General features: G+C 65.0%; 3 protein-coding genes across 5 annotated transcripts in view; all 3 read left to right on the top strand.

The window, feature by feature from the left end:
- ARHGAP39 (Rho GTPase activating protein 39) overlaps positions 1-10,729 on the top strand; it is a 167,303-nt gene extending 156,574 nt beyond the window's left edge. For both annotated transcript variants that reach the window (XM_059723677.1, XM_059723676.1), the window contains 4 exons: positions 1,945-2,144; positions 2,426-2,517; positions 3,691-3,860; positions 4,253-10,729. In XM_059723677.1, coding sequence (XP_059579660.1) covers positions 1,945-2,144; positions 2,426-2,517; positions 3,691-3,860; positions 4,253-4,447 — 657 coding nt within the window. In that variant the 3' untranslated portion in view covers positions 4,448-10,729. The remainder of the gene's footprint in view (positions 1-1,944; positions 2,145-2,425; positions 2,518-3,690; positions 3,861-4,252) is intronic.
- A 3,756-nt stretch (positions 10,730-14,485) lies between these two features.
- On the top strand, positions 14,486-22,703 carry C3H8orf82 (chromosome 3 C8orf82 homolog). The gene is made up of 3 exons (XM_059723675.1): positions 14,486-14,677; positions 15,871-15,919; positions 21,882-22,703. The coding sequence occupies exons 1-3, from the start codon at positions 14,567-14,569 to the stop codon at positions 22,313-22,315; spliced, it is 594 nt and encodes a 197-aa protein (XP_059579658.1). The 5' UTR covers positions 14,486-14,566; the 3' UTR covers positions 22,316-22,703.
- Positions 22,704-22,791: 88 nt separating this feature from the next.
- LRRC24 (leucine rich repeat containing 24) lies at positions 22,792-27,550 on the top strand. Of its 2 annotated transcripts, XM_059723672.1 has the most exons (5): positions 22,792-23,770; positions 24,390-24,591; positions 24,758-25,036; positions 25,808-25,976; positions 26,256-27,550. In XM_059723672.1, exons 2-5 carry the CDS (start codon positions 24,400-24,402, stop codon positions 27,260-27,262), a joined length of 1,647 nt encoding a protein of 548 aa, XP_059579655.1. In that variant the 5' UTR covers positions 22,792-23,770; positions 24,390-24,399; the 3' UTR covers positions 27,263-27,550. The 2 variants fall into 2 exon arrangements, with proteins under 2 accessions (XP_059579655.1, XP_059579654.1); XM_059723671.1 differs by lacking the exon at positions 22,792-23,770 and having other exon boundaries at positions 23,894-24,591.
- The last annotated feature ends 5 nt before the right edge of the window (positions 27,551-27,555 follow it).

Below are 27,555 nucleotides of genomic sequence, written 5' to 3'. Positions count from 1 at the left end.
CTGCGGGCCAAACAGAGCCCCCTCGGCAAACTAAGACAGCACTTGGTGCCCCTGCTGCTGCAGCTCTCCGTGCCGACAGCTCCTCTCGATTAGCAGGCACCCGTCAGCATCAGCCTGGCCCATTGCACCATTGCTGGGAATGAGCATCACGTGGACCAAGAGGTGAGGACGGAAGGGCTGGATCTCAGCTATTCCCCACCGTGACCACGAGTGGGACTGGGGTCAGAGGTGCTGAGGCCCCGCTGGACACCCACCTGTGCACCCACCGGTCGCCTTCCAGAAACAAGGGGCAGGCGCAGGAGCCAGAGCCCTGCCCCGCGCCCCACCAAGAGGCACACTGCGATGAGCCAGGCGCTCGCTGGCCTGCTCCCTACCCCCCATATTTCTGGGCTCTCCCCATGCAGCCGTGAGGGCCACCAGCTTCCTCTGGTGCAAGCGGGAATCTCTGCAAATCCCACGACTCCAGGACCTGGAGCTTTATGGCCAGCCCCGAGCACCGCCAGCTACAGGGTAACCGCGAGGGAGCGGACGGGGGCGTTCCTGACGTTTGCTGACACCATGTCAAAAGAAAGGCAGCGAGCCGCCTGCCCGTCTCCATCCTTTCTGTTGTCGCCCCTTGGGGATTTGAAAACTGTGGGGTCACATCCAGCCCAACCCTTGCCTGAGGCAGGATCAGCCCTGTCCAAACCCCACAGACAAGCCCGTGTCCGACCTCGGATCCACACGATGCAGCCCCCCTGACACAGACCCAGGCATCACCCCCACCCCTTGCCCCCGGGATACAGGGGGGCCGCGGCCACCACCATCCTGCTGCAGAGAGCCCAGGCCCAGGCCATGCCCCTGCTGCAGAGCAAGGGGAAACCCCCCAGTCTGCACCAGTCTGAGCAGGGGGGAAATCCCTTCCTGCCCCAGTGCAGCATTGAGCCTGAGCGCAGGGACAGGGCCCCCCAGCCAGGACCCTCCAATCCCCCCCAACCTCCTCTTCTCCAGACTAAATACCCCGGCTCTTCCAGCCCCATCAGTCGTATCTCCCAGGCCCCGACCCTTTTTGTCTCCCTGCTCTGGACTCTTTACAATCTCTCCACGTCCTCGAAGCGCGGGGCCCAGCCCTGGACACAGGACTCCAGGGGAGGCCTCCCCAGGGCTGGACAGAGCCAGAGATTTGGCTCGTTAGCCGGGGGCACATTGGGAAGTGGGACCTGGCCCCAGGGTGGAGGACAGGTGCAGAGCCCGGGGGTTTGGCCAGCCCGAGACCCAGCTCCCCGATACCGGCAGCCTCGGCCCAACACCAGCAGGACAGTCGTGCCTGTTGTCCGCCCCGCCAGGGCAAGGGGCTTTGCTGGGGACACAGAGCTGGAGGGGCCCTCCCCTTGCTGGGCTAGAGCCGGGCAGTGATTATTCGTCATCCCATATGCCGGCGTGCACCGCAGTGTGCTGAGAACTGCCATGTTCCACCCCAGAGGTGGCCGCATTTCAGGGCTGGGTGAAGCTTATGTGGGGGCAGTAGAGGAGACAACCCCTTTAGAGAGGGAAAATGACACCTACCAAAGCGGCCTGTAGACGGGGTCCGCTGGACAGGATCCAACCTGTGTGTCATGAGCCCCCTATTGCAGCCGGTGATTCACCTCCAGTGCAGGCAGGAGATGCTCTCATGAGTACTGGGGGCATGTTGCCTCCCCCCCAGTCACAGAGGAGGCATGTGAGGCCTGGCACAGGTGGGCTGTGACTTGCTACGGACCCAAGGCTTTGCAGGAGGCTTCGTGGGCAGTGCAGGGTTGGGCCACGCGTGTGCTCAGTTCAGGAGCACCCGTGACCAGCACGGAGCCTTGTGCCATGCATGACGTGTCCCCGCGCCCGTCCCCACCGAGCACTCCTTGTCCGTGGGGAGCTGCGCGTGCCCCCCTCCGCTCGCCTGTGCCGTGACGCCGGTGCTGTCTCCGGCAGGGCCTGAAGAAGCCAAACATCGAGGAAATCCGGCACGCCAAGAACGCCGTGTTCAACCCCTCCATGTTCGGGAGCTCCCTGCAGGAGATCGTCAACATGCAGAAAGAGCGGTACCCCGACCGCCAGCTGCCCTGGGTGCAGACCCGGCTCTCCGAGGAGGTGCTGGCACTCAACGGAGACCAGACCGAGGGCATCTTCAGGTAGGGCAGCCTGGGCGCCTGGCCTGGGGGCGCTGGGGAGACCGGCTCTTTCCGGGGCTGCAGGGCACCGAGCTAGGAGCAATGGTCTTCCACTGCAGCAAAGGAGATCCAGCTCGGCTCTTGGGAAGCCTTTCCTCCCTGCAAGGCTGGCTTAGCCCTGGAGCGGAGGAGGAGGCCTCCTGTTCCTGTCTCGGCTGGGCTGGTTGTGGGGCTGGGGCAAGAGACCTGGTGCCTCCCTGCCCCGTCTCACGCCGGCGGGGTCCTGTCCCTCTCCCGCGCAGGGTCCCCGGAGACATCGATGAGGTCAACGCCCTCAAGCTGCAGGTCGACCAGTGGAAGATCCCCACTGGCTTGGAAGACCCCCACGTCCCTGGTAAGGGCCAGCGCCCCTAATCCACCCCCCTGCAGCCTGTGAGTAGGGCTGGGGGGAACCTGGCCCTTGATTGGGCTCTTGTGGCCACACCGGCCACCACCAGCTGGGGGGAGCCGCCCCGGGGCCTGGGTCTGCTCCACTGTGGCAGGGACACCAGTGCCCAGTGCTTGTTTCCTAGCCTCACAACCCAGCACCCCCTGGCCCTGCCAGAGCTAGTGCCAGCCTGCAGCCCCAGGTGAGGGGCTCCCGCCGCTGCAGCCAGGGGCAGGAGCCGGTTTTGGCCAAGCGAGCCCTGCTGTGCATGGGGCAGGGCCTGGTTGGAGGAGGCCGAGCCAGGGAGCCTGCGGGGAGCAGGTCCCTTGTCCAGCCGGAGCGGGGGCAGGAGGGCCTGGGTCCCGGGGGCTTGCTGGGATCAGCCCAAGCCCAGGCAGGGGGTGCCAAGGCCCAGGAAGGACACGGTCAGCACATGGGGGCTTGGCGGGTTCAGTCCCTTGTCAGCCGTGCTGGGAACCACAGACATGAGCAGCCCATTGTGTGTGCACGTGTGCATGCATGCATGTGTGTACACGTGTGTGCATATGCACATCCATGTGTGTGTGCATGTGCATATGTGCATGTTTATGTGTGTGTATGTGCATTCGTGGGTATGTGGAGGTGTTTGTGTGTGCATGCATTCATGTGTGCACATGTATGATTGTGCATATGTGTGTTCATGTGTGTGCATGTGTTTGTGCATTTGTGTGTGTAGGTGTGCATATGGGCATTTGTGTATATAAGCTTGTGTGTGCATGCATTCATGTGTGCACATGTGCATTTGTGTGTGCATTCATGCGTGTACACATATGTGCATTTGCAGGTGCGTGCGTGTTTGGGTGTGTGCTTGTGTATGTGCATCCATGTGTGCACACTTCTACATACGTGTATCTGGGTGCACGTGCATGTGTGTGCATTCGTGCTCATGCATGTGTGCACATGCTCGCATGTGTGCATGTTTGTGCGTGCACGTGTGCATTTGCCTACATGCGTGTGCCCCTGTGTGCACGCGCGTCCCTCTCGTGGCTCCCCTCCGAGCCCTGGTCCAGCACGTAGCAGTGGCAGGACGCGGGAGCTCCCGTTCGCGGCCCCTCCCTGCCTGCCTGCCCACCCACGAGCCCCTCTGCCCGCTCTCCACAGCCTCGCTGCTGAAGCTGTGGTACCGGGAGCTGGAGGAGCCGCTGATCCCCCACGACTTCTACGAACAGTGCATCACCCACTACGAGAACCCCGAGGCCGCCATCGCCGTCGTCCACTCCCTGCCCCGCATCAACAAGATGGTGCTCTGCTACCTCATCCGCTTCCTACAGGTGGGGTCCGCGGCTCCGGAGAGGGGGCAGCGGGTCTGGGAGCTCCCTAGCCAGCCCAGGCAGGTGGGCACGGAGGTGCGGGGGGCACCACCAAGCCACCATAGAGGAGAGGCCTCTTCAGGGCCAGGGGGAAGTTGGAGGGGTGCAGAGGCAGGCGACCGACTGCAGCGCCGGCCGTGTCCAGCCTGGAGAACGGGCCGCCAGGGCTGCCGTCGGGAGAGCTGCTCCCCGTCACTGCAGAGGCACAAAGCCATGACTTTAGACCTCAGCAGAGCAGGCTCAGGTTGGGTCTCCGGACAAATGTCCAGGGCAAGGACGAGGGCTGGGGGCCAGCCCGAGGGTCTGAGCTGCCCTGGGGAGACCACACTCACCCCTGCCCGCCCCTCCGGCAGGTGTTCGTGCAGCCGGCCAACGTGGCGGTGACCAAGATGGACGTCAACAACCTGGCCATGGTGATGGCCCCCAACTGCCTGCGCTGCCAGTCCGACGACCCGCGCGTCATCTTTGAGAACACCCGCAAGGAGATGTCCTTCCTCCGCGTGCTCATCCAGCACCTGGACACCAGCTTCATGGAGGGCGTCCTATAGCAGCGAGCAGGGGCACCCCCAGCTGCGCCCCGGCCCTGCCCAGGGAAGGTGACTCTCGGGGAGGTGCCGGGCACGGCTGCCTGTCCCCAGCACGGTGCCCCCCCAGTGCCCCCTGACCTCTTGCGCCGGCGGGGGGTGCTGCCCAGTGCCTCTGCTCTGCCCAATGCCTCCTCCTCCCAGCCGGACCCCTGCCCACGGCACTGCCCGTCTCCCCATCCGGCTGCTCAGACTCCCGCCCGGGCTCCTGGAGGCTGGGGCTCACCACCGCGCTCTGGTCAGCTCCTAGGAGCCCTGTGCCTTGGGGACCCACCTCCAGCAGAGCCCACACAGGAGGGGGGAAGGGGGCCCAGCTGCCCAGGGTGCCTGCCTGGGACCCAGTTCTGGCCATGGTGTAGGGCAGGGGGGTGTTTGGAGCCTACAGCTGGGACGGGGCTGGGCCACAGGCTGCTGTCCTGCAGGGCTGTCCCTGCCTGAGCTCCAGGGACAGGAGGGAAGGAGGACGGGCAGGGCTTGCAGGGGGCTGTGCCTGCCCCGGTGCACCTGGCCGCATCCCCATGAGATCGGGGCCAGAGCAGCAGCATCCAGGCTCCAGGTTCTTCCTTCCATCAAAGCTGAGGGCTCAGGTCTCATCCCCTGCTCGGCCCATGCCTCAGCTCTGGGCACCCTCCGGCGCCGCCTTCCATGATGACTTCTCGCTGCTTGTGAGCCCTCCGCTTTCTCCTGCCATCGCCACAGGCCTCAGCTCAGCCCTGCAGAAAAGAGAGCGGTGCCCATGGGACAGGAGCCGGAGAGCTGTGCCCATCGCCCAGCCCCTGCTCCGTGCCAGGCTGGGATGCTGCAGCTTCGTCCAGGAGACGTGTCCCCCCAGCCTGGCCCTGCCCATGGACGGGGGTTCCCAGCCACTGCTGCAGCCCTGGAGATGCAGTGGGACCACCCGGAGCGACGCAGACTGGACTCCAGGCTCTTCGCAGAGCAGCTGGATGTGCCGCTGCAGCGTGGGATTCGCCCAGTCCTGCTCTGCCCTCCTGCCCCACCACGGCTGGGCCCCTCCTGGGCTCCCCCAGCTCCCGGCTCATGCCCCAGCAAGAGAGAGTCAACCCCTTGGAAGAGTCAACCCCACATCCTGGGTGCCTTCACCACCGCTATTGCACCTCCCTCTCCAACGTCCCTCCCCAGGGCAGGCTGCAGGGAGCCTCCCTGGCTCCAGCTGCTCCAGAAGATGCCAGCCTGGGCAGCAGTGGGATCCCTGCGAGCTCTCCACCCGCCAGGCTGCCTTCCCTGGAGGTCGGTACCATCCAGCTGGTCCCCAGCCTTCCTGACCCAGGTCAGCAGCCATGCAGGGAGCCGGCTCTTCTGCGTCATGACGGGGTCAGACCAGCTGCTGGGGACTGCGAGCCAGCAGGGCCAGGGGCCAAGACCAGCTCGCCTAGTGGTGCTCAACCTTTTACACAAGCAAGGCAAAACTTGAACTCAGCCAGCTTGCAGTCCCCCAGCCCATTCTGTCTGGCCCGCAGGGCCCCTAAACAGTTTAGAAAATTAATATTTATCTGCCTCGACCGCCTGTCACGCGGCCCTCGATGGCTTGCCAAAACTCAGTAAGTGGCCCTCCACCCAAAATAATTGCCCGCCCCTGATCTAAACCCTTCGTCAAACTACTGTCACCCTGGCACAGCCCCAGGCATCCCACCTCAACCTGCCACAGGGGACGTTGGGGGGCTGCGGCAGCCAACGCCTTGCTTCTGTAAACGGGTGTTTATCTACGGGCCAGGGAGCCAAGGCAGAGGCCGTTCCCCCGCTGCAGGGGAAGGGGAAACCCCCCAGTGCAGACCAGTCTGAGCGGGGGGAAATCCCTTCCTGCCCAGTGCAGCGGGGCTGAGCCTGAGTGTGGGGGCAAGACCCTCCAGCCAGGACCCTGTGGGGTTGGGGCCGGGAGGAGCATTGGCACAGCCCAGCCCCATCCCCAGCCTGGGCAGCAGCACCCAGCGCCTCGGGGGGAAGCTTAAAGCCCCTGTTGCATGTAGTGGTGGGGGGCAACCAGCACAGCCCAGAAACCTGGGAAATCCCCATAGCAGAGCATGGGCATCGCTGCACCTAGATCCTCCGCACCCAATGCCCATTCACCCTCTCCTTGACACCTCCAGGGATGGAGCATCCCCCCTTCCCTGGCGTCTCTCCCGCGGCCCCTGCTCTGACAGTGAAGAAGTGTTTGCTCATCTCCAACCTGAACCTGCTTTGCTGCAACTTCCAGCCATGGCTCCGCGTCCTCCTCTCTGCAGCAGGAGAGCACAGGCGCTGCCCCTCGTCTCTCTGGCAGCCCCTCAGCTCCTTGCAGCCTGCTGTCGTGTCCCCTCTTAAGCACCCACGACTTCACATGCGCAGAAGGGACCATCACTCAAGAATTGGGCTCTACGGCCACGTGCGCTGACATTCAGCAAGACGCGGTGCAAATCTATTGTCTGGTGAGACAGGCAGGTGCCTAGAGAGAGAACCGTGTGGCACGGTCAGCATCCCGTAGCCATGTTTTAAATTGGATCGAAGTAACGAAACGTTAGAAGCTTTACCTGCAAAAATGCAAAGACCGACCATGGGACGATACGAGGCCAGGAAAGACCGACCGGTGGAGATGGCCCGGGCAGCCACACCACTCCTTAGCTCAGCTCCCAGCCCCGTGCCAGTGTCTCCTGGACACGGAGCATGACCTTTGGGCTTGCTCTGAAATAGCTTTGTGCCCTGTGGGTGTGTGTGGGGCTGCCAAGGGCAGGTCTCCACTGCCGTTCCCCTTCCAGCTATTCATGGAGCTGAGCAGGGAGCATTCAGTCTCAGGGCGAGGAGGAGAGGAGAGCGGCAGCATGCTGGCACGTGTGATTCCTGGTGCTCCCCTTTCCCCCATCACTCCAGCTTTGCAGGTCACATCGTGCTCTGGCAGGGAAAGTGCCTTCACCCCCCCGGAGCAGGCACCCACCTCAGGAAGGAGCCTGGTTTGCTGGTGTGATGAGCTCGCGGTTAGCACCATGGGGACCCTGGGGAGCGGTGGTGGCCCCAGCTTCTGCCCCCGGAGCCTTCCTGGAGCGGAGTGAGAGTTCACGGTGCCATGGGTCAGACTGCCCGGGGCAGACGGACTAACCACAGCAGTCCTGCATTGCTTGAGCACCTGCCGCTGGCTTGGATCTCTCCTCTCCCCGCTGCAGCATAGGAAAGGCACAGGCAGCCCCAAGGAAGCCTTGCCTGGCTGGCACTGCCGGGTCAGGCCTTGTTCCCGGGCTCACACAGGAGGCACACACCCCATCAGCACCTGGGCAGGATCCTCGGGGGGCAGCCGTGTGGAGGAGGGCACCAGCAACTCCGGCATGTGGGGCCTCAGCGCGTCTCAAGATCCATCCAGACAGCAGCCAGATCCCAGCTCCTTCCTGGACTTGCCTGGGAGCATCTCAGCCGCCAGCCCAGACTGCATCACCACAGCACCCATCCAAAGCATGGACCAGGGGCACCCTGGCTCCTTCGGGCCCTGGGCAGGATGTGACCCACGGAGGATGGAGGGCAAGCACTAGAAATCTTCCAAACAGGGCTCGGCGTTGCAGAGACACGGCCCCTCCTGCCATCCCGGGGCAGGAAGAGCGTGTCAGCCCCATCTCAGCAGCGACATCCCTGTCCGACCCCGTGAGGCCAGGCCCATCCGCAGTCTGCTCACGGTGCCCTGGACCCGCAGCTGCGTCCTACCGGGCAGAAGCCAGCCCGGAGGGCCCCTGGCTACGAGGTGCTGAAGTCACCCACGTCACTGCCAACAAGCCAGCCCCTCGCTCACTGCATGCCCCATCGCACGGCCCCTGCTTCCCGGCAGGGTGGGAGACACCAGCTCCTGGCTTGGCCTCGACTAGCCCCAGCTGCAGCATCGCCAGCTCCGAGTTTGTCGGACCCGGGTGTGAGTGCCGCCTTCCAGGCCGGTCCAGCCGTCTCGGGAGACCTAGAGAGAGGCACGCATCGTCTGCTTCACCGCCGCCATCGCTTTCCGCCCAGACGCTGCTTATCCCTCGCGCCGTCGTCCATCCGCTGCACGCGCTCGCGCCCGTTCATGTCCTGGGGCCCCACGCGGGGACCCCTCACGGCTTCTGACCAAAAATAGAAACCCGCTCGCCTCTTGCCCCTGCCTCCCCCAGGCTGGTGCATCCCTATCCCCTCGCCTGCACCATGCTCGTTGTTCCCTGGTGGGGATGGAGCCATTCCTCGGGGGGTCGGGCACAGACCCCCTGGCAGGGACCCCCATCTGGCTTCCCTGGGCAGCAGCCACCTCCCAGCCTTTGCTTAGTGACCCCTCTCTGCTCCTGTCTTCCTGGTGCATGGAGAGGAGCAGCACCCCGGGCATGCTCACATCCCGCCCCATGCCAACAGCTGGGGGCACGTGAGCACGGCTCCCTCCATGGTCCCCACGGAGCAGCTGGCACATGCGTGCCCCTGCCTGGGAGGCACTCAGTGGGGAGCTGGAGGGCCTGGGAGCAGCACCTCTGTTGCAGGCCTTGTACAGATGTTCAGTTTCTTCTGGGAGAGTCGCTGCTCTCCCAGGAGAAAACACGAGCGTCCAGATGTTCGGGCTTTTTCTCCCAGAGTAAAAATGGCCTCTCCAGGAGAAAAATAACCTAGGTTAAATCACTCTCCTGGGAGATGGAATGTCTGTCCATGCTGTAAGACGCAGGCACAGGCAAGGGCTCCTCTCCCTGCAACATCCATGGAGACCTCGCCAGCACCTACCCACCGTGCAGCCCCATGGGAGCAGTGCCCCTTGCCGGGGCCGCGGGCCCAGGCCTGCAGGCCGTTAATCTGCTTCTGCATCGCCCCTTCGCTGGCAGGAACCAGCTCTGTTCCAGACGGAGCTGAAGGTTTCCCATAGGCAGGAGGGCCCCGGGGGTGCCGCCGGCCTCGGGGTCCCGTCGCACGTGCCCCAGAGCTGAGATCCGGGGAAGATGGGGAGGTCCAGATGCCTCGGGAGCCGACAGGAACGTTCCCCTCGACCTGCCTGGGGCTGAGCCTAGCGTCGGCGGGAATGAGCTGGACTCCAGCACGGGGCAGGCAGGAGGCGCGACCCAGCCCCGTCCTCCCTGCCCCTGCGTTTACCGACAAGACCTGTACAGAGAATTTTTTTAAACCACCCCCAGCCCTCGTGATCGCGCCCAGACCTCCCGCGCCAGCCCCGGCCCCCCGCGCTGTCCCGGGGGCCAGTCCCGGTCTTTTTCTCTCTCTCCTTGGTACAAACTGGACTCTTCTTTTCCTCCTGGTTTTTATATCGACGATTTTTTTTTTTTTTTTTTTAGAAACGTTTTTATTTATTATTAATGGGATGAAACAAGGCGGGAGCCGACGTGCCGATAGCCGGCGCCGCGCGGGGTGGGTGGGGGGGTTGTGACTGGGAGCGTGTTCTCCAGGAGCAGACGGCAGACAGGGAGCTAGCCCAGTACAGCCCAGTACAACCCAACCCATTACAGCCCACCCCCCGGTCAGGGATCTGTGGAAGCAAACGCCGTGACCACTTGCCAAACACCTCAGTCCAATGTCCTCCCTAACCACGGACCCGCTGCTAGCAGCTCCCGAGAGCCAGGGCTGGAGGCACTGCAGAGCCCTGCTCCCCCGTCAGCTGCCCCGGGGGTCCCCCAGCTCCAGGGCACTAGACCTGGCGTCGCTCGCCACCTCGACCGCCCCGGGCAGAGCAGAACCAGCCCCCCACAAACGGGGCTGGGCTCTCCTCTGCTGGGGCCGCTGCACCCGGCTGAGTCCGGACAGGGGCAACACATGCCATCTGCGGCCAATTCGCAGCCACGGGAACAGGGTGCGGGTGTAAATCAGCAGGGCCCGATCCTGCGCGGGCACCAGGCATCGCCAAGAAGCCCTCCATCCCGAGGGGCTGCACCAGCGGAGCAAGCACAGGAAGCTCCCCCAGGTCTGGGCCAGCGTAACCGAGACCAGGATCTGGCCCAGGCCCCGGATGCCCGGGGTGGCCTCCGGTTTCCATCTCATTTTCCTTCCTTCCCATCAAAGCAAAAGGGGACGTCCAACCGTCCCTCCCTCCTTCTCCTCCTCTTCCTCGGACAATCATCTCGGGCGCTGGGGCTGGCCTTCGCGGCGGCAGACGGACGTTGCAGAGCCGCGCCGGGGACCTGCGGCGACACGGGCCTCGGAGGCGATGAAGCGGGGGGCAACTACTGCGTACCGTTGTCTGACTAACTCTGTAATTACGAAGCATGGACATGTAGAGGCGACTCCATGTTGTGTGAATAAAGCTCCATACGGACATTGCCCCCCGGCTCTGCGTCTCCGTCCCCAGCTGCTGCCCCTCCCCGCGGCCCGCGTGGCCCTGGGCATGGCACCTGTCACCCCCTCGCTGCCCACAGCACCCTCCTGGGCCAGCTGAGCTCACCTAGCTGGTGCCTGGAGCCGGGATGGGTGGCCCCCAGCTGGGTCGGGCTACCAGGAGAGATGGCGCCAGCCTTGGGTGCCTGGTGCCCACCTGCCAACTCCCAGATCCAGCCTCCCAGAGACCCCCGGGCTGCAGCCCAGCTCCCCATGCTCTCTTTGGGGCTCCTGGCATGTGGCTTCACATGGGGAACTGCCCGCATCCCGGTCCCTTACGGCCCCTGGGCTAGTGGCTCCGGTCTGGGTCTTGCCCCCTGTTCCTGGCTCGTGGCACGTGTCCAAGATGCCAGGATCCCACGGGGATGCCAGGAGCACATTCCCCTCCCAGTTCCCTGCTGACAAAGCTCAGGCCAAGGGCAAGGATTTGTGGCAGGGTCTTGGGAGCATTTGAGGGGTAAGACCCCCCGATGCATGCCCGAAGCCACACATGCAAGTGCCCGCTGGCCAGACCCAGTGCCCCGGCACTGTCTCAGCACCTGCCTGCTCAGGCCAAGGGGATGATCCTGCCCAAGGCACCCAAGGGCTGGAGGCTGGGAGGGGCCAAAGAGACACCCGGTCTCTTCCATCAATGCAGACAGCCTGCGTGCCCCAGGCTCAGGGGCATGAGGGGAGGGGGGCATGGAGCCAGGACCCTGCCCAGTGCCCACAGGCAGATGGAGGGTTTCTAGCATGACCCTGCTGGGGCAAGCCTCCTGGCCCCCTCCTTGGCAGGGCACGCATAGGGCAGGGGTCGAGCCGTGCTCCTCCCTCCTGCCCAGCCCTGCCGCATCCTCCCATCCCTTTTCCTGGATTGGGACCGGTCCATTCGGGACACCCGTGCCCTGCAGCCTGGCGTGGCGCGGTGCTGGGGGGCCAGGATGAAAGCCAACGGGGACACACCGGGCTACAGGGCGCTTGGCCCTTGAAAGGTGCAGTTACCCACAGTCAAACCACGCCCCTGTGTCCCTGACGGGGAACCAGCCACAGAGGTGCCCGCACGTACAGCGCCTGGCGCTCCAGGGAGAACAGCACCTTTTCAGGCATGGAAGGGTGTGATGTTCACCGCAGGCAGGGGAGCTTGGCAGTGAGTTGGAGGGGGAAGCATGCCCCCATGCTTTGGGGGTCCCTGGGGTGGGTGACCTGCGCCTGGGGAGGTCCTGCTCCCTTTCTGCTGTCCCTTCTCTAAGCACAAGTTCAATAAACTTGGATGGCCTGCGCTTGACTGATGTCTGTGCTGCATGTGCCCAGACGTGGCGAGGGGAAGAAGGGCTTTGTGGGCCCAGGGGCTGGGGGTGTCGGGGTGGGGGCTGTGGTTGGTGGGGGCTGTGGTTGACTGTGGCACAGCCGCTCGCTAGAAAAGGTATTGCTTGTATTGATCAGGGCAAAGGGGCTTATTGATAAAAAAGGTGGAGGGGGTGGAAGGGGCAGTAGAGTTCTGGCTGCGTCCTAGAGCAGCCAGTTGCAGCAGTGGTTGGTAGGGGGTGAGAAGCAATGCAGTGTGGGATGCCTGGAGCAATGCAGTGTGGATGCCATGCAGTGTGTGGATGCAATACAAGGTGGGATGCTCGGAGCAATGCAGTGTGGGATGCAGTATGGATGCAATGCAGTGTGGGATATCTGGAGCAATGCAGTGTGGATGCAGTGGAGAGTGGGCTGCCTGAAGCAATGCAGTGTGGGATGCCTGGAGGACCAACCAGACCAGTGTTGCTTGGTGTCCACATCCACCGTGGGACCTGAGAGCTGCTTTGAGCCACCCCGGGCGCCTGCAGGGCAGTTTGATGGGCCTGCACGTCCGAACGTTTCGAGTCCGCCCTGCATCTAAACCGCGTCACGTGTGTCCGCACCCGGATTCCCAGCACCCAGCCTGCTGGTTTGGAAGCTGCAAGCCCACCTCCCACGCCTGTCTCCTGCCCCGCGGGGTTACGCACCCGTCCCGCGTCTCCACCTGGAGCTGCCCCCGGGAGAGAAATGATGGCAGCTCGGCCTATTTTAGCCATTTATTAGATTTATGTCTCGCCCCGTCCAAAAGGCTCAGGCTAGAAGAGGGACCTCTTGCACCTGAGCTTGCAAAGGCCAGATCATCTCATCCTCGGCTCTCCCAGGACCTGGGGTCAGCGATGGCCCCTTCTGTGGCCCAGGGCTGGGGTCAAGGCCATCCGCCGCCCCTTGGCTGTGTTATCCAGCTGCGCCTGGTGCTTCCAACGTGGCGCGGAGCTGGAGTGCCATCTACTGACCGGAGGGGCGGCAGGGACGTCCAGCCTCCCGCAAGCAAGGAGCTGTCCCCGAGTTGTGGGGGTGCCCTGCCTTCTGCCCTTGCTTCGCGTGTCTGGACGCTGGCCGGGCAGTGGCCACCTCCCAGTCTGTGCCGGTCTCCCTGGCCTCTATGAGACCCCGCGAGCTGGAGCAGGGGGCAGAAAAACGACAGGGAGTCCTGGGTGGGGGAGACGAGGGAAGACTAGGGTGGGCTCCAGGGCACTGGGAGGGCCAGAGCTGGATGCATATGGGGCAGGTCCCAGTAGGGGTGAATGTAAGGGGGAAAAATTGTGCTGTGTGGGACCTGGGCAGGCCAGAGCAGGGGATGTATGGGACACGGAGGTGGGGCTGGAGTGGGCCATATATGACAGGGGAGGGGTGGTGTAGGGAGGCCGCTGGGCCACATAGGACAGGCTGGGCCTCTATGGGAAGCACGTGGGGTGCTAGGCAGGCAGGGCGGGTGTACTGGGAGCAGCTGGGCCATACAGGGCAGGCTGGAGCGAGGTATATGGGTGATCGCTGGACCGTATAGGGCAGGCCCCGGCGGTATGGGAAGCACATGCACCACGCAGGGCAGGCTGGGGGGTCGATGGGGGGCAGCGCAGCCATACGGGGGGGGGGGCGTGATAGGGAGTGTATGGGAGACCGCTGGGCCGCGTAAGGCAGGATGGGGGGGGGGCAGACAGCTGGACAACACAGGGCAAGTTGGGGGGGCTATGGGGGGCAACTGGACAACACAGGGCTGACTGGGGGGCTATGGGGGCAACTGGAGCACATGGGGGAGGTTATGGGGGGCAACTGGACAACACAGGGCAGACTGGGGGGCTATGGGGGCAACTGGGGAACATTGGGGGGTTATGGGGGGCAACTGGAGCACACAGGGTGGATTGGGGGGGCCATGGGGGGCAACTGGAGCACACTGGGGAGGTTATGGGGGCAACTGGAGCACACAGGGTGGATTGGGGGGCTCTGGGGGGCAACTGGGGAACATTGGGGGTTATGGGGGGCAACTGGAGCACACAGGGTGGATTGGGGGGGCCATGGGGGGCAACTGGGGAACATTGGGGGTTATGGGGGGCAACTGGAGCACACTGGGGAGGTTATGGGGGCAACTGGCGCACACAGGATGGACTGGGGGGCTGTGGGGGGCACTGGAGCACACTGGGGGGGCTGAGGGCAAGGACCCGGCGGGCCCCGCGGCGGGAGGGGGAGGGGGAGGAACACACGCAGCTCCCAGGAACGCTCGCGCCGGGCCGCCGGGCACTCCGGAGGCCGGGCCCGCGGGGGGCGGGGCGGGGCGGGGCGAGGCGGAAGTGACGGACCCTGGCGCTGGCGGCGGGCAGAAACCTATCAGCGCCGAGCGCCGGGCGCAGCCGGGCCCGCTGGGGGCGGGGCGGGGCGGGGCGGAAGTGCCCGCCCCCTGGGGCTGGGGGGACGCAGCGGTGCCGGACCGCGGTGCCTGGCAACTGTCCCCCGCCCCCCGGCGCCATGCGGGTGCTGCGCGCGCTGCTGCGGGCCGGCGCCGCCGCCTACAGGCAGGGGCAGCGGCCCGGGCCCCGCGCCCGCGAGTACTTCTACTACGTGGACCACCAGGGCCAGGTCCGCCCCGCCCCGCCCCGCCCGGCGCGGTGGGGGGCAGATTTCGGGGGAGGACCTGGGGGCAGGGGTGTTGGGGGTGGTTCCCAGGCAGGTCTCCCCCTTACAAGGAGGGTTTTTGGGGGGCCGACCCCCAGGATGCCACGTGTGAGCAGGAGGGTAAACACCCCCCCCCCCCCGTCGTAATCCAAACCGAAAACCCCGTTCGTTAGGAATGGGCCTCGTTGGCGGGCCGGTCGCGTGGAAACGGAGCTGCCGCTCGCACGGCCTCCGGGACCGCGCACGAAAGCAGAACCAACCCCCGACGGGACCCGCGACTCGTTTGTGCGTCGCGTCCCCTGCCAGCAGCGCTCGGTTCCCTCCCGGGGGCGGGTGGAAGTGTCGGCGTGAGATCTGTCCCTTTTTTAGTGCTTTGGGTTGGAATAACGCCTAATCGGGGGGGAAAATAACGCCAGCTGGCGCGTGGCATTGATACGGTAAAGCAGAAGGAAGTCGGGAAACATAGATGTTACGGGCGGGAACGTGCTGACAACGAAGGGCCACGTCCGTGTCGCCTGCCGCGGCTGTTGCCGTTCGGCGGTGGTTCACCCTGTTCATTGTCCGGGTTTGGGGGTTTTCCTACAACCGTGGAGACACAAACGCCCCCCGCCGGGCCGACCTTTCTCGTGGCGCTCGCTGTCTTCCCGAGCGTCGTCGTCCCACCGTCCGCGGCAACATTTCTGCCGCGACAAACCGCGCGGTGGCTTTGATGAGATGCATCGAGGTCGTGGCTCGTTATCAGGCTGGGAGAAGCGTGGCCTCTCCCAGCTGCGGGGAGCCGGGCGGGTGCTCGGTGCCGCTGGGAATTAGGCCTCGCTCTGGCGAGCGCTGCCCATTCCCTGGGGCTCCGGGTTGGCAACGATCTGCAGCAGCCCCGCGGGTATGTAAAGCACCGTGGCGTCTGTCGGTGCGAGGGCGGCATCGGATCCTGGTCAGAGGCAGCAGGGTTGCGGGGCTCTTGCTCCCCAGTTGATCCTGCGCCCGGCTCTGGGCGAGAGGGTGGCGGGGCAGCCCCCTCCTCTCCGTGGTGCAGAGGTGGCGCCCAGCTGCAGGCTTCTCGATGGAGACGCTTGGCTCCTTTGTGCCTCCCGCCGACTGCCCAGGCAGACGGGAAAGCAGGACCTGTTGACCTTTACCGTCCCTCTCTTGCCTTGCAGCTTTTCCTGGACGATGCCAAAGTGAAGAACTTCATCACCTGCTTTAAAGGTAAGGTCCTTCCTTCTCTGCAAGCCGGGCCCTTCAGTCTGCCTCCCGGTTCTGCCGTGGCCAGGGTCCCTTTTCCTGGAAGGAGGCATAACGCCGCCTCCCTGCCGCCACCATCTGCCTCGGGGCAGGAGCTGGGTCAGGCCGCTGCTGGGACAGGACCGTGTGGGGTGCTGCAGGACACGGAGCCGTCGTGGGCGTCTCCTCTGAGCCCCATTCATCCTGAGGGGTGCCGGGCTGCAGGGAGGGGCCCTGTTTCCCTGAGAAGGGCTCAGGTGCTGTGCTGTAGATGGATCCAGTGAGCCCTGGGATGGTGCTGTGCCATGGATGGGGTCCTGAGCGGGGTGGGAGAGAGCTGGGTGGGGGTAGGCATCTACCCTGATGCTCTTGACCCGATGGACCCAGCGCACTGTTACCCAGTGCTGGGCAGGGGGCTCCTCCTGCGGCTGAGAGGGGCCTGGAGACGAGCGCACTGAACCCAGGGTGCCTTGTGTCCGACCGTGCCGCCTGAGCGGCTGTAAGAGCAGCTTGCACATCCCCAAAGCCCACCTGGGAATAAGAGAGGCAGGGGCGCCCTGACCCCCATGGCATCGGGTCTCTTGCAGTGTCCATGGCCCCTGCTGCGCGCTGCCGGCTAGAGCAGGTCACGCCTGCTTGAGGGAGCAGTGCTGTTGCTCCCCAGCGGCTGCAGCCTGCGGAGGTGGCCAGCCCTGGCGTTGATGCACAGTGCAAGCATCTGCCAGGAGACTACAGCGACGCCTGTGCTCTGCTGCCCGCCCTTGGCAAGGGGCAACCCCGTTCTGTCTGCTTGAAGAGTGACAGCTCTGAGCTACGGTGACACAGCTGCCCCAGCTCCCCCACTAGCTGCAGAAATGCAAGGTCCCCTGCTGCCCAGGGGCGGGTTTTCGGCAGGAATCTCTACCTGCAGGGCTCTTGCTTGGACTTGTCAGCACTTTCTGCTGCCATCTGAGCTGGGTTGTTCCTAAGTGCGTGTCTTTGTAGGGTCAGACGGGCTGGGCTCTTATACACCCCCCCAGCCGGGGGCCTCTAAGTGAAAGCCATTCAGAGAAGTCCAGGTTGGTATGGCTAAGCTGGGAGCTGATGCCCACAATCCTCACTTAGCCTCTTGCCAGTGTTTTATCTTCCTCCCAATCTGCACTCATCCCCTCTTTGTAGGTTGGCTTTAAAGAACCACATCTGCTGCGGTAATCCTTAATCAGGGGTTTTATATTAGGGCTGGTGGATCACTGCAGACAGCTGAGCTGGTGCAGTATGGGAGCAGCCCCTGACAAAGCCAGGAACCCTTTACCTGTTTGGGGCTCGTGGGGAGGGAGAGCTTTCCTATGGCTCGGTACTGAGGTGCCACCTCCCCCATGTAGTTGCTTGGTGTGGGGGAGTCGGGTATCCCACTGCAAAGCAGGCCTGGGGGAGCCCATTCTCTTGAAGCAGCTGCCACTAATCTGTCCCACCCCCGATAATCGCACTGGGCGAGCAGAGCCTGCGGCAAATTGCAGCTAAACTCTAAATGGAGCCCAGAGCTCGGCGAGGTTTTCTAGGAACCCAGAGACAGGCCTTGGGTGCTAAGTCCCAGGAGCTTCTCCCTACACCGTGCACGAGACCCTGCCAGCACTGTGTGTGATCACTCTGGCTGCCAGCCAGGCTCAGGCTCCGTTCAGGGAGCATCGCATGCTAGGATCGGGAGGCTCTGAGCCATGCTCTGGCCAGCCCTCACTTTGCCCCTTCACACTGGTGGGGGCACGGGCTAGCTTGGGCTTGAGCTGCTGACATGAGGCGTGTCCCCCCCATAAGAGGCCTTGTTCATACCGGGACCCAGCACTCTTCGCTGTTGCTCTGCAGCAGACTGCCAGGCAGACAGCTGCATTTGTGGCAGTGGCTAAGCCCTCAGCAGACCCCTGACCCCTCCAGAGGGCCAGGGTCTGGTAGGGAGGGGAAAGGAGCCAATTGTCTGAAGTGCCCAGTCCCTGAACAGCACGTGTTTCACCTGCAAGGGGCCGTGGTGAGTGCTAGTGGCCTTGCCATTGAGGGAGACAGCAGATAAAATTCAGCGTGGATGAGTGTAAAGTGATGCACATGGGCAAAAATAACCCTAGGTCTACCTACACGCTGGTGGGCTCTACGTTAGCTGTTGGCACCCAGGGAAGAGATCTGGGAGTCATTGCGGACGGGTCGCTAAAAACAACAGATCAGCTGCTGTCAAAAAGGCAAACACAAGGTCAGGGATGGCGAAGAAGTGAATTGTGAACAAAGCAGAAAGTATCACGATGCCCCTTTATAAACCCATGGGGCGTCCACACCATGAATGTTGTGCCCAACTCTGGTCCCCACACCTTCAAAAGGAGAGAGAAGGGCAACAAGGTTGATGAGCAGCATGGGGGGGCTTCCCCAGGAGGAGACTAATAAGGCCAGGCCAGTTTAGAAAAGAGATGCTGGAGGGGGACAGAAGAAGGCTTTACAACATGTATGGAGTGGGAAAGAGAAAGTCACTAGGGATTTATTATGAGGAGAGGCTGGGGGAACTAGGCTGATTGAGCCTGGAGGGGGGATTGAATAGCAGCTTCACCTCCCTGCAGGGGGGCTGCAAAGAGGATGGAGCTGGGCTGGTCTCAGTGGGGGCAGATGACAGGACAAGGAGCAATGGGCTCAAGCTGCAGCAAGGCAAGTTGAGGTTGGATATTAGGAAAAACTTTCTCATGAGGAGGATAGTAAAGCTACCTAAAGGGATTGGGGACACTCCATCCTTGGAGGTGTTTAAGACCCAGGTAGACAAAGCCCTGGCTGGGATGACGTAGTTGGGGCTGGTCCTGCTTTGAGCAAGGGTTTGGACTAGATGTGACCTGGGGTCCCGTCCCGCTCTCATTTTCTATGATTATTGACTGTCTCTCGCTAGACGAGAACAAGGGGTCGCAACATGAAGCGAGCTGGCTGTCAGTTTAAAACGAACACCAGGAAGTTCTTCTTTACCCGGTGTGGCATTACGGGGTGGGACTTGTGGCCACCAGAGGTGGTGGAAACTGAGAGTTCAGCCACATTCAGAAGAGAGATGGGACACATGCTTGGAGGAAAGGGGCATCAGGCACTATTGAGCCTGGGGGCGAGGGGCACGGTCTCTGCATCAGACCTTCGGAGCTGAAGGCTGCAAAGGAGAGGAACAGGGGGAGAAACCCTGGTCAGACCCTGTCACTCTCCCAGCCTCTGCTCTCTGCCACAGGAGACTAGGCAGGTGGACCTAGGGTCTGAGCCAGTCCACGGCAGTTGGTTTGTAGGGAGCGTTGTTGGGGTTCCCAGGCAGTGCGTCACTGGGGTGGCTGCAGGCTGCTGCAAGACGCGTGCGGTAGACGGTGCTTGCACCTGCAGGGTCTTCAAACAAAGCCGCTGAGAGAGCAGTGGCCAATGTGTGCCTGGTGTCTCGGGGGCTGGGCAGGGGTGAGCGGAGCTCCCCGAGGGAATGGCAGCACAGGGCTGGGAGCCACAAGCACCCACAGTCTGTGGGACTCTGTGTCTGATTGATCCCTTAGCCCCCAGAGAGGAGACACCCTTCCCCCACCCCTCGGTGGTTGCAAGGCCCCGGGTAAGCACGAGGCATCTGTATGGCTGAGGAGGGCGGCGTCTCTGCGTGGAGCAGGGTATGAATGGGAGCTTGGAGGCCCGGCTCGTGACCCAGATCTGCCAGTGCCTGTTCATCACCTGCCAGCGCTGGCCTTTGCTGCTTGCTCTGAGATGCTGGAGATCCAGCGCTCATCTCTGGTGCTTGCTTGCGTTCCCATATTGCCAAAAAGCTCAGCTGGGGGATGCGAGCGTTTATAGCAGGAAATAGTGGCTTATCCCTGAGGGCAAGGCAGGGGAACAGCCGCAGGGAGGGGAAAGGATTTGGCTGAGGTCTCCCAACAGGGCAGTGGCAGAGCTGGGACTCGACTCCAGGTCTCTCGGTGCAGCAGCCTGACTGTTAGCCCATGCAGCTTTGTGCTGCCGTTTAGGGGAGCCCAGAGCCCTCGGAGGAATTGCAGGGCACCATCAGGTGGAAGCAGCCCCCCGACCTTTCTGCGGGGTGGTGGATGTGCTGAATGGGGCCGAGAGCCTGGCGAGCTGTCCAGGTCGGACGCAGGCCCAGCTGAGCTCCACCGTCCCATGAGCACAGCTTGTGGGCTGGGGCTGCGGCGCCTGGAGCTTTCCCGTGCACCGGGAGCCTGCCAGACGGGTGCTGGGGTCCAGGCAGGGCTTGTTTAATGTCTTCCCCTCACCTTCCCTGTCCGGTAACACTGAAGAGCTCACGTTAATGCACCCAGGGCTCTTACTACAGCCCCTCGGTCAGCGTTGGGAGTGGTGCTTGCACCAGCTCTCACTGAGGCAAGTAGTAGGAGGGGGCTAGCAGCGCTGCCTGCTTGGCACCCACAGTCAGTGGCCCCTAAGTGCTCCCCTCCCACCCGTGCAAGGCTGTGACCTGTTCAGGCACCGGGCCAGGGCGCAACTGCGCAAGCGCTCGAGGCCCGTGGATGTAATGGGCAGCCTCTCCAGGCCGTCTCCCTCCAGCCTGGCCCGTGCCCCTTTAAAACCCATTTGCAGTGCCTAGCTGCCAGCTCCCTGGCCCAGCAGCTGCAGCGCCTCTTGCATATTAATTTCATGCACACGATTACGTAGCTTCAGCTCTCGCTATTAATAACTTGTATTCGCCCGCTCCACGTCCGCTCATGGCACCGAGCCTCCTGTCTGCTTAGCGCTCTCCTTGCAGGCTGACAGAGGGGGCTGCGGGCAGGTGACCGGGCACCTCCTCCACTGTGGCCTACGTGACTGCCGGGCCACAGCGCACCCACTCGCGCTCCCACTGCTCAGAGCCACTAAGCAGCTTGATGAAGGAGGGCTGAAATCCCCCATTAGCTAATGAAGAAGGGAGCCCAGGTGGGAGGGATAAACGAACAAGCTGGTAGTCATTCGCTACCGCCAGCTGCTTTCTTGTCAAGGCAAGAGGCAGGTTTGCCCTGCACCCCCTGGCACGGGTTGGCTCCAGCGGGCAGACCCAGCATCGCTGCTTTATATAATCATTTGGAAAGTGCTCTGCGCATGCTTCATTGCCCTGGGCCAAAACTCTCCCTGCCAGCAGAAGCCGCAGCTCCGGGGCGGGTAGGCTTTTAATGCAAAAATAACTGGCGTGGGCATCAAGGCGTGGGTGCCCTTGGAAGAGCAGGGAGCTGGTACGTGCCTTTGTGCCCAAGCTGCCTGACACAGCAGAGTGGGCAAGCCTTCCCTGCCCACTATCTGCCGTTGTGCTCGTGAAGGGCCAGGGTCCTGTGCCAGAGGAGAGCCCCCGGCTTCTTTACCAGCCGGCCTCGCACGGGTCTCTGTGCCAACCCAAGGGCTCCTTGTGGGGGCAGGTTCTTGCCCAGCCCCCAGTAGCCAGGCATCACAGCCGGTTTCCCCGCAGCGCTGCCCCTCTCCCCAAGGACCCCTGGCCTGGAGTGAGCCAGGATGTGTCCTGCTTGGTGGCAGAGGCAGCTCTGCCGGAGGCCGGCTGGCAGGGAGATGTTCAGCCGGAATCGCGTCATGGGGCAAAGAGAAGGCAGATGATGGGGGGCTCGAGGCCCAGAGTGGGGGGCTGCAGCTCGGAGCTGATTTATGAGCCCCATTGCCAGCAGAGCTGGGGGCACCGCAGTGCCCAGGGGTTCAGACCCCTGTGCGCACCCCTCATCCCCCGTCTGCAGGGCCTGTCTTGGAGGTCCTGTCTGCAGGGCTGGCGCGAGGCCGGAGGTCATGGAGAGTCCAGCAGGCACTGGGGAGACGACGAGACTCGGGTCGGGAATGAGATGGGGTTCGTCCTCGCTCACTGGGCTCCCGGCCCAGCCTGGCTGCCCGGGGAAGAAAGGGGCGGCCAGGCTAGGCCAGCGCTCCCTGCTCAGGGGGCTGCTGCTTCCCTGGCACTGAGCCCCGGTCTCTCTCTTCCCCCCTCTTGCAGACCAGCAGTTCCTGGCCTTCTTCTTCAAGCAGCTGGAGGTGAACCGGAGCGGGCGGTACCAGGACACCTTCCCCTACCTGTCGCCCTGCGGCCGGGAGCACAACTACGTGCGCTGCGATGACCGCCCCATCGTCTTCACTCAGCTCCTGCAGGACACGGGTGGGCACCAGCTGCTCTCCTACTGCGGCGCCGGGCCCCGCCTGGCCGTTGCCTTCGAGCCCACCAAGCTGGCCATGCTCCCCGAGAACGGCCGCCTCTACCACCCAGCACCCCCCAAGGCCAGTGGCGTGGGGCTGGTGAAGTCGGGGCTGGCATTCGAGCTGAGTTCCTGCTTTGAGTACGGTGAGGGCCCTGGGCAGCCCCCCACCCACTTCTGCTGGCAGGGCGAGCGCCACCCCCTCACCAACGAGCTGCTGCCCATCCTCCGTGCCTGATGCCCGGTGCGAGCCCGGAGACTGCCCTGGCCGTGTTGGCTGGAAAGGGGCAGCCTGCCATGCCCTGGGCCTGGAGCAGGGACTGCCAGCTCCATCCATGGAGCAGGTGCGATGTGTGCTCCTGGCTGGTGTCGTGACTGGCTGTGGCAGGAGAGGGGGGAGTCCCGGCACACCACTCTCCCCCATGCCCGTGCACTCGCTGCTGGGCGCTGTGCTCGTGTCCCAGGCCCCGGGGGAGAGCCATCCCCTGCTGGGCTCTCGGCGGGGGGGGTGGCATGCATGTGAGCCGGGCTGAGGCAGGGCCGCGCTCCTGTCTGTATCGGGGCGATTATCTCTGCCTGCGCTGGCCTGGGATTAGCCCAGGGACTTAAAGTGCCTTCCACACAGATTGCTGAGCTCTGCCGTATCGTAGCCGCGCCGGATAACCCAGATTGCCGCAGGGAAGTGTCCTGCCCCTCCAGGCTCGTGGCGGGGGGCTCCCGCAAGGTAGCGGGACTTGGTTTGCTGCTGCGGCTGCTCCGCCCAGGCCCAGCGGGGCTGGTCTCCCCTGCTGCTGAGCTGTTCCCCCGCTGGGCGCGAGCAGCCCGCAGCCCCTCGGCCTGTTTGTCGGGGCCAGGGTGCACCCTGACGGCTCCATCCGGGCGCTCGCCCTTGCTGCCCCGTCCTGCCCCGCAGTTGCCCCTAGCCGGGGAGGCACAACGCCACCCAGCCGTGTTCCCCTTGCCCCATGCTGGTGTGGGGGCAGGTGTTCGCAAGAGGCTGGGCCCTGCTCCGTCCTGCCCTGGCTCAGGATGGCCGTGCCACGGGCACCCGGAGGGGAACCAGGCCACCCCGACGCGCTGAGGGGAAGCTCAAGCGCCCAGATGCCCCCAGGGTTGCTGCCTGCCCCGGGGCATCTCTCCATCAGCACCTGGTCAGGAGCAGACGGGTGTAAGGGGGGGGCGGGTTGGCGCGGGTGCCTGTTCTGGCGGCACCCCCATCCCCTCCCCACCGCTGCAGCCAGCCGCCAAGGGGGTGGCATCCTCCAGGAGCCGCAGCCCGGGGGCACGTGGGCGCCTGAGCCACGGGGGGGAAACGGGGGCGCCGGGGCAGGGGACGGGTCCTGCTGCGCCCCCGCACGTGGCGGGGAGCCCCGGAGCCAGGTGCCAGCTGCCCCGGGCTCGGGGGCCGCGGAGACCCCGGCCCGGGCGTTGGGCAGCAAACCGGGGCCCGTACACGCGCGCGTGTGTGTGCGCGTCCCTGTCCGCGCGTGGGTCCTGGGGCCGGCCCCCTGGAGCGCCAAGGGTTAAAGGCTGGGGGGGCGCTGACGTCACCTCGGCGGGCGCCGGTTGGCCGGGGCGGGGCGCACGTCACGGCGGCGGGGCGAGTCCGGCGGGGCCCACGCGGGGTCGGGCGCGAGGGGCTGCACCGCCACGGCCCCGCGGGAGCATGCCGCGCGCCGCCGCCGCCGACAGGGTGAGCGCGGGGGGGGGTCACGCGTGGGTCCCCCCCGTGCCCCGCACCCCCCCCCCACCCCCTCGCGGGCCGTGCGGCCGCGCCCGGCTGAGGCTGAGGCTGAGGCTGAGGCTGAGGCTGCGGCCGGCCCTGTCCGTGGTGCTGAGCTCCCCGCGCCGCCGCCGCCCGCGACACGTGCCCAAGGTCACCGCGGGCGGCCGTGCCACAGCCGGGGTGCCCCCCGGGCCCCCCCCCCCAGGAGCCCCTGCCTCAGTTTCCCCGCGAAGTGCTTTCCCTCCCCTGCGACCCCCCCCCCGGGCAGCGCACACGCGTGCCTGCACACATGTGTGTCGGTGCTCCCTGGGCACACGCGCACACCCCCTCCCCCCACGTCACGCATGCTCCCGGGTGTACTTGCACATGCCCCCTCCCTGCCACCACGGGCAGCGCACATCCCCACGCGCACACGCGCGTACCCACTCGCTGGCTGGAACCGATGCCCGCCCCGCAGGTGGTCACACGTGGCCCTCCGTGCTCCCAGCCACGCGGGGGGGGGAGGCCAGCCAGGGTCCCAGCCCCGCCCGGGGGGCGGATGGGGCCGTCCCCGCCGCGGCTCAGCGCCCCGTCTCTGTCTCGGCAGCTGGTGTAGGATGGCGCCGGCAGCCCCCATGCCTGCCCCCGCGCTGCTCCTGCCCGCGCTCCTGGCCCTGGCCCTGGCCCTGGCCCTGGCGCCGCGGGGCACCCGGGGCTGCCCCGCCGCCTGCCGCTGCTACAGCATGACCGTGGAGTGCGGCTCGCTCGGCCTCCGGGAGATCCCCGCCGGCATCCCCCCCGCCACCCAGGTACGCCCGCGGGAGGGGCTGTCCTGCAGAGGGAAACTGAGGCACGGCAGGGTGGCGGGCTCGGGCCGGCTGCGAGGCGTCGCGGCTGCGCTTGGGCGCGCTGGCTCAGGGCCCCCCCCGAGCTGGAGGGGGGCAGGCCCGGCCCTGACGCCCCCCCGCCCCGCAGACCGTGTTCCTGCAGGACAACGGCGTGGCCCAGATCCGGCAGCAGGACCTGGCGGGGCTGCGGGGGCTGCAGTACCTCTACCTGCAGAACAACAGCGTCTCGGCCCTGGAGCCCGGCGCCTTCCGCGCCCAGCAGCGCCTGCTGGAGCTGGCCCTCAACGCCAACCGCATCCACCTGCTGCAGGCCAGCGTCTTCCAGGGCCTCGACCACCTGCGCGTGCTCTACCTGGCCGGCAACCAGATCACGCGCCTCCTCGACTGCACCTTCTGCGACCTGCAGGTCAGCGCGGGGCTGGCGGGGAACGGGGCGCCCCGTCCTCACCTCCCCGGCTCCAGGGGGGTGCTAATGGTGCCCCCTGCGCTGGGTCCGGGCACCTGCCCCTGGGGAAGGGAAGGGAAGGGAAGGGAAGGGAAGGGGTGGGCAGGTGAGGCTGGACGCCTGGCTTCTTCCCACGACCAGCTGCGATGCTGGGAAAGTCATCTGCCTGTCTGGTGCCTCAGTTTCCCCTGGCTGCATCTTGCCCGTCTGTCCCAGGGCTCAGGGTGTTAGGGGCTGTGCAGCGACATGGGCAGGGGGTGCCCTGGCTCTTTGCAGGGAAGGACGTGGCTGGTAGGGTTTGAGGGGAGGTAACAGGTGCTTGTGAGGGCAAGTGTGCCATGGGGCCGGAGCGTGTCAGCTGTGCCAGGTGCCTGCACATATCATGCACTAAGTATTTGGCTGTGGCACGGGGATCTTGATGCAATGGCTCACGTGGCAGGTGTACGTGCGGGCACCTGTGTGCAGTCATGTGTCAGAGCCTGGCTGCACACGGGCCTTTTGCAGTGTTTGCTCCCGTGCATTCCCACCATTTGCATGTGCTTGCCCACCCCATGCAGTCACCTGCCAGGGCTTGTCCGAGCATGGCTGCATGCCCGCGCTGGCACCTTTTGCAGCATTTGCTCCCGTGTGCTCGCACATGATGGCATGCACTTGCACGTGCACACATGCAGGTGGTCACATACTCATGTGCGCATGCACGTGTGCTGACCTGCCCTCCCCTACCCCCCTCAGAGGCTGCAGGAGCTGCACCTACAGGAGAATAGCATCGAGACGCTGGCGGAGCGGGCGCTGGCCGGGCTCTCCTCGCTGGCGCTGCTGGACCTCAGCAAGAACAACCTGCGCACCGTCACCCGCGCCACCCTGCACCCCCTGCTCAGCCTGCAGGTGCTGCGCCTCACAGGTAACTCCCGAGCTCTCCCTGCCACCGGGCTGGGGGTGAGTCCCTCGGCTCCACGAAGCCTCCAATACCCTGGCACGGCGGGCACCGTGGCTCCGTGGGGTGGGGGCGGCTGAGGAAGCTCCGCCAGGATAGCCCTGCCCTATCCCCCAGCACCCTGGAAGGACTTCGGGGGGTTTCATGCCCAGCTTGGGGGTTGCAGTCACTGGAAAGGGGGGTCCCCAAGACAGCGTGGGGAAGGGGGCTCCGTGGCAAGGGGCTGAGGCTCTTTCCTGCGGGCAGAGAACCCGTGGCGCTGCGACTGCGCCCTGCACTGGCTGGGCACGTGGGTGAAGGAGGAGGGCCGGCGCCTGCTGAGTCCGCTGGACAAGAAGATCGCGTGCGCGGAGCCGCCGCGCCTGGCACACCAGAGCCTGCTGGACGTCTCAGGCAACAGCCTCATCTGCATCCCGCCCGCCGTGCACGTGCAGCCGGCGGAGGCCACGGCCCGGCTGGGCGACGACCTGCACGTGTCCTGCCAGGCCTCGGGCTACCCACAGCCACTGGTGAGCTGGCGCAAGGTGGCACGGGCACGAGCGGGGCCGGCGCGGGCTCGGCCACGGGGCGTGGAGCTGAGCGAGCGCAGCCTGGGCCAGGCGCTGGACTCGGACACGGGCAGCGGGATGCTGTTCCTCAGCAACATCACGCTGGCCCACGCCGGCACGTATGAGTGCGAGGCCTCCAACCCCGGCGGCACGGCCCGCGTGCTCTTCCAGCTCACCGTCAACCTGTCCCTGCACCAGCAGCAGCAGCAGCGCGGGGCCCCGGGCGCGGACGTGAGCCAGGAGCCCCTCTACGACCTGGAGAGCATGGACTTCCAGGCGCTGAGCGTGGCCACGCAGACGGCCATCGCCGTGGGCATCGCGCTGCTGGCCCTGGTCGCCCTGCTGCTGCTGGCCATGATCGGCCGCAAGCACCGCAAGCGGAAACGGGCCAAGAAGGAGGAGAACATCCTCTACGTCAACGACTACTCGGACGGGCCCACCACCTTCGCCCAGCTGGAGGAGTACCGGGACGCACGGGGCCACGAGATGTTCGTCATCGACCGCAGCAAGCCGCTCTTCGCCACCTACAAGGACCCCGAGGCGCTGAGCGGGCCCTTCCCGGGGCTGCCAGAGCCCGTGCAGGATCAGGCCACCCAGACGCCGGAGGGGGCCGAGGAGGAGGAGGGCGAGCAGGAGCCCGGCGAGCTCTTCGTCAATCAGGGGCTGGTGTTCCAGCCGCAGATCGCCTACGAGATCCACTGCTGAGGGCCCGAGCCCCGACCTTTGGCCTCCGTCCCGGGCGCTCTGCCCCTCCCTGACTTCAGCCGAGCCCGGGTATCACCAGCAATGGGTGCTGGGCAGCCCCCGGCCCGAGGGCTTGCTCCTGACCCCCTGACCGGAAAGCTAGCCCCCCTCCAGGACCCACTCCCGCCCCGGCCGGCGAGAGACACTGTGACTCCCCCCAGCAGACGCCCCCGGGGCCGAGCTGCGCTCAGCGGGTCCCGTCCTTTGTTCCTTTTAAGTAAAGAAATAAAGCGACATCGCTGTCCCGGGCTGGG

The sequence above is a fragment of the Alligator mississippiensis genome, chromosome 3, assembly GCF_030867095.1.
Source record: "Alligator mississippiensis isolate rAllMis1 chromosome 3, rAllMis1, whole genome shotgun sequence".
NCBI classification, from domain to species: domain Eukaryota; kingdom Metazoa; phylum Chordata; order Crocodylia; family Alligatoridae; genus Alligator; species Alligator mississippiensis.
Note: the sequence above shows the minus strand (reverse complement) of the source record. Positions and strands in the feature narration are given on the sequence as shown.